Genomic DNA, 3,859 nt, shown 5'->3' on the forward strand with positions numbered 1-3,859 from the left:
CGGCTGTAGCCATGGAGCTGGAGCCAAGCTTCCTGCCTGCCACGGGGCTCTGAGCTCCACTGAAGGCAACAAAGTTTCAATTATAGAAGGTAAATAAATCCCAGAATAAAAAAAAGAAAAAAGAAAAAAAGGAGAGGCTGGGAGCTTATGTCACGAGGGTGCTTTGCCAGCCTGTAAATGGCCCTCAGCCCCTCACCCAGGCTGGCCAAACCTCCATTGGGTGAGGGTCCCCACCGAGGTGGACATCCTCTGAGGGGTCCCACACTGCATGAGGGCATAGGCCGGGCTGAGGGACCCCCCTGAGTGCACAAATTTTTGTGCACCGGGACTCTAGTCTAAAATAATAAAAGTGTAATATGCTAATTAGACCAGAAAGCCGAATGATCTTCTGGATTACCTTCCAGGTGAAGCTGGGGCTGGGAGGGCTAAGGCAGCCACAGCGGCTGTAAAGGCCAAGGCAAGCCATTGTGGCTGTGAGGGCCGAGAAGCAAGCTGCCGCGACTGCGAGGACTAAGCCCCTTGCACAGATTTTGTGCATCCGGCCTTTAGTCCTATATTATAAAAGCATAATTTGCAAATTGGTAGAATGACCAGTCGACTGGTCGCTATGATGCGCACTGACCACCAGAGGGCAGACGCTCAACACAGGAACTGCCCCAGGTGGTCAGTTCGCTCCCACAGTGGGAGTGCTGCTCAGCTGACTGACGGGCGCCAGACACCAGGCTCAAGGCTGGTGATGGCTGCGGCGGCGGCACGAATCTCTCCCGCTTTTGCGGGGCACTCCTGAGCTGCAGTCACAGGTGCCGCAGGGCCGGGATGCTCGGGCTCCTCCCTGGCCGCCTGCTGCTTTGCACACTACTACATCCCCCAAGGGGTCCCGGATTGCGGGAGGGCACAGGCCAGGCTAAGGAACCTTCCTGGTGCACAAATCCATGCACTGGGCCTCTAGTTTAGCATAACAGACAAAAACTACATAGTGCATTAAGAACTCCACTTTTTAGCCAAAACCGGTTTGGCTCAGTGGATAGAGCGTCGGCCTGCGGACTGAAAGGTCCCAGGTTCGATTCCGGTCAAGGGCATGTACCTGGGTTGCGGGCACATCCCCAATGGGAGATGTGCAGGAGGCAGCTGATCGATGTCTCTCTCATCGATGTTTCTAACTCTCTATTTCTCTCCCTTCCTCTCTGTAAAAAATCAATAAAAATATATTTAAAAAAAAAAAAGAACTCCACTTTTTAAGAGGATATTAAGTTGTGCATTTATGACAAGTCCTCATGGCATTCTGATTTACAGGTTCATAATTAGCTCCAATAAATAGGTCACCATTCATCTACTTAAGGAAAAACAACACACTGTAAAAACTTTACCCTAATAAATTTGCATATATCTTATAAATCAGGAAAAGGAAAAACAAGGAATCAATTGTAATTTCAAATTCAAAAGAATCTTTCTCTTATATGGCACTGAGGTACAGGTCTCATTAATTTCTATAACAAAATATACAGTGCCGGGACTTGTTCATCTCTGTGTCAAGAATGAATTAAACATAACTCTGAATAGTAATAAGTGCTGTATGTTGTCTCCCTTTTTAATTTACATGTGCAGTAATCTTTAATGATATAGCATGCAACTCTTCCAGCCAATCCAAGGACACAAAAAGATTCAATTATTTTCCAGATCTATAAGCAGTTACATACTTCCTTATATATCAGAATTTCATTACTGCTGAAACAGATAAAAAGACAGCAAATAGTAAAAGATCTTATGATCAGCAGTCAACAAGTCCAAAAATATGGGAGAAATGCATAAAAATACATTTCATAATATATAGCCTCATTATTGCTAAGAATACCATCACCTTTTAAACAAAAAACCAACTATTTAATAAAACAAGGAAAAAATCCTCAGTAAAGCTCTGCATCAAAATTATAAAAGTATAGTTCTAGAATTAAGATGTCATCAAGAGATTTGAATTGACATGATAATTTAAAAAAACACATCAAGTATGTAGTTTGGCAGTTATAGTAGATGCAGATGATGGGCAAATTTACATTCAGAAATTTCATATACAGATCTTTAAGTCAGTACCATAGTTTCTAGCAAAAATCTTTAAGACTTTCTCCCCCACCCCCAAATAAGTCTAATTAGCAAAAAACATTATTTCTTGGATGAATTAACCCAACTGCAAGTGAGTATACACTTAAACACCCTCAGTGCACACCCTCATTCTCTTTATTTTTATTCAGCTCTACACTTCAAGCACAATAGTCATCAGATTGCTAAAAGCACCAGGAAGCACAGCCAGGAGAATACAGAACTGACATTTGACAGATATTAAGCAATTAAAGCTAACAAGTTTGGCTTTTAATGTTAAATTTAAAAAAAAAAATTAACACCGCAGTAAGAAGGATGCAACCCCTTTCCTCTGCTTAGTAAAATTCTCACTATAGAAAACTGAAACAAAGACATAAGCCTTTTTTCCTACCCTGGAGACTACACAATACCTGGACATCACAATAGTAGTACTGGAACACTGAAAAATAAAGTGCCACGTTAAAGATTACATAAATAACATTCTCAGGAGTAGCACCCATAAAACCCACTTCACATCATTGTACTGCATCCTAAGGCAACTTGGTAGCTATTCTGGTATTGTAAATGGTTAATAAAAAGTCTCAGTTAATTAAAAAAACTAGAAATTAATATATATATAATTAGGGGTAAGATGACATTACATGTTGAAGGGAAGGGTAGAGTGGCAGAGTAAAAATGTCTTTGTTATCCTCCCCAAAATAATTTTGCTTGGATTGGCATAGTCCATTCCAAGAATGAAGGAGTTACCCAGGTCTGGGCTGAGCATCCTGTTTGTACCAATCACTGTCTAGCTGCTGCTGCTCCTTTTGTGGCAGAGTTAGACCCTTACAAAGAAGTGATTCTTTGGTTGAACCAGCGGCAACCTAGACTCAATATGCAATGAGAAAGACATGAATGAATTTGATTCCTGGTGGCCGTCAATGAAAGTATCAAGACTATCCATAATCAGTGTGATATGAACATACATGACAAACACTGCTTATACACACCAATTTGCACATTCCTGTGCATCCACTTTTCTTCCTCTTCGGATAACACTGAGCTAAACGTTTGAAACAATGAAAGTACCTTAAAATGTAAACTTCTATCTAGATAACACACACCACATCTCTTACTTTAGGAAGCAGAAGATAAACACAAGGGAGAAAAATCCATTATGAAACTAAATCCAGGCACTTCCCTTGGGTTCCTTTTCTTTTTTCTGTTGCTGTCAGTCAAGAACTGTTTCACATCTGTACGGATGGGGTGTTCTTAGGACAAGACCAACCCAGACCCAAGTTCATCTTGATAACTGGAGCCCGTTTACGCCCTCCGCCCGCCCCCCGCCGGATGGGGTGTTCTCAGGACAAGACCAACCCAGACCCAAGCTCATCTTGATAACTGGAGCCCGTTTACCCGCCCCCCCACACACACACACACCCCTTCCCCTTCCGCAGGTACAAGTTTCTGGTCTGCATGCCTAGAAGTAGTACAAATCCAAACTGGAGAAGGAGCCAGACGGACGAAACTAACGAGAAATTCATTAAATCACCAAGTCTAATGACACTCAGGGGCCAGCAGCATTCTGCCTCCTCCAAACGCTCAGGATTCGGCTAAAGGAAAAAACAGGGCAGGGGTCGGTGTCACCAGGAGGAGGGAGCCAGGCTGCCCAGGGGTGAGGCTGGGTGCGCATCCGAGGAGAGGAGGAGGAAGCAGAAAAATGACGCACCAGGGCGGTCACCTGTGGGGCCACGGAGCCAGCCCCGCCCCCAGGGGCTGCCGCGGG

At 43.7% G+C, this 3,859-nt stretch overlaps 1 protein-coding gene across 1 annotated transcript in view; it reads right to left on the reverse strand.

Moving 5' to 3' along the window:
* The window catches only part of CHMP2B (charged multivesicular body protein 2B), a 30,977-nt gene extending 27,857 nt beyond the window's left edge, over positions 1 to 3,120 (reverse strand). Inside the window, exon 1 of the mRNA XM_015566908.1 lies at positions 3,084 to 3,120. Within this exon, the coding sequence (XP_015422394.1) occupies positions 3,084 to 3,105 (22 nt within the window). The 5' untranslated portion in view covers positions 3,106 to 3,120. The remainder of the gene's footprint in view (positions 1 to 3,083) is intronic.
* Positions 3,121 to 3,859: the final 739 nt, after the last annotated feature.

The sequence above is a fragment of the Myotis davidii genome, unplaced genomic scaffold (genome assembly GCF_000327345.1).
Source record: "Myotis davidii unplaced genomic scaffold, ASM32734v1 scaffold42, whole genome shotgun sequence".
NCBI lineage: Eukaryota > Metazoa > Chordata > Mammalia > Chiroptera > Vespertilionidae > Myotis > Myotis davidii.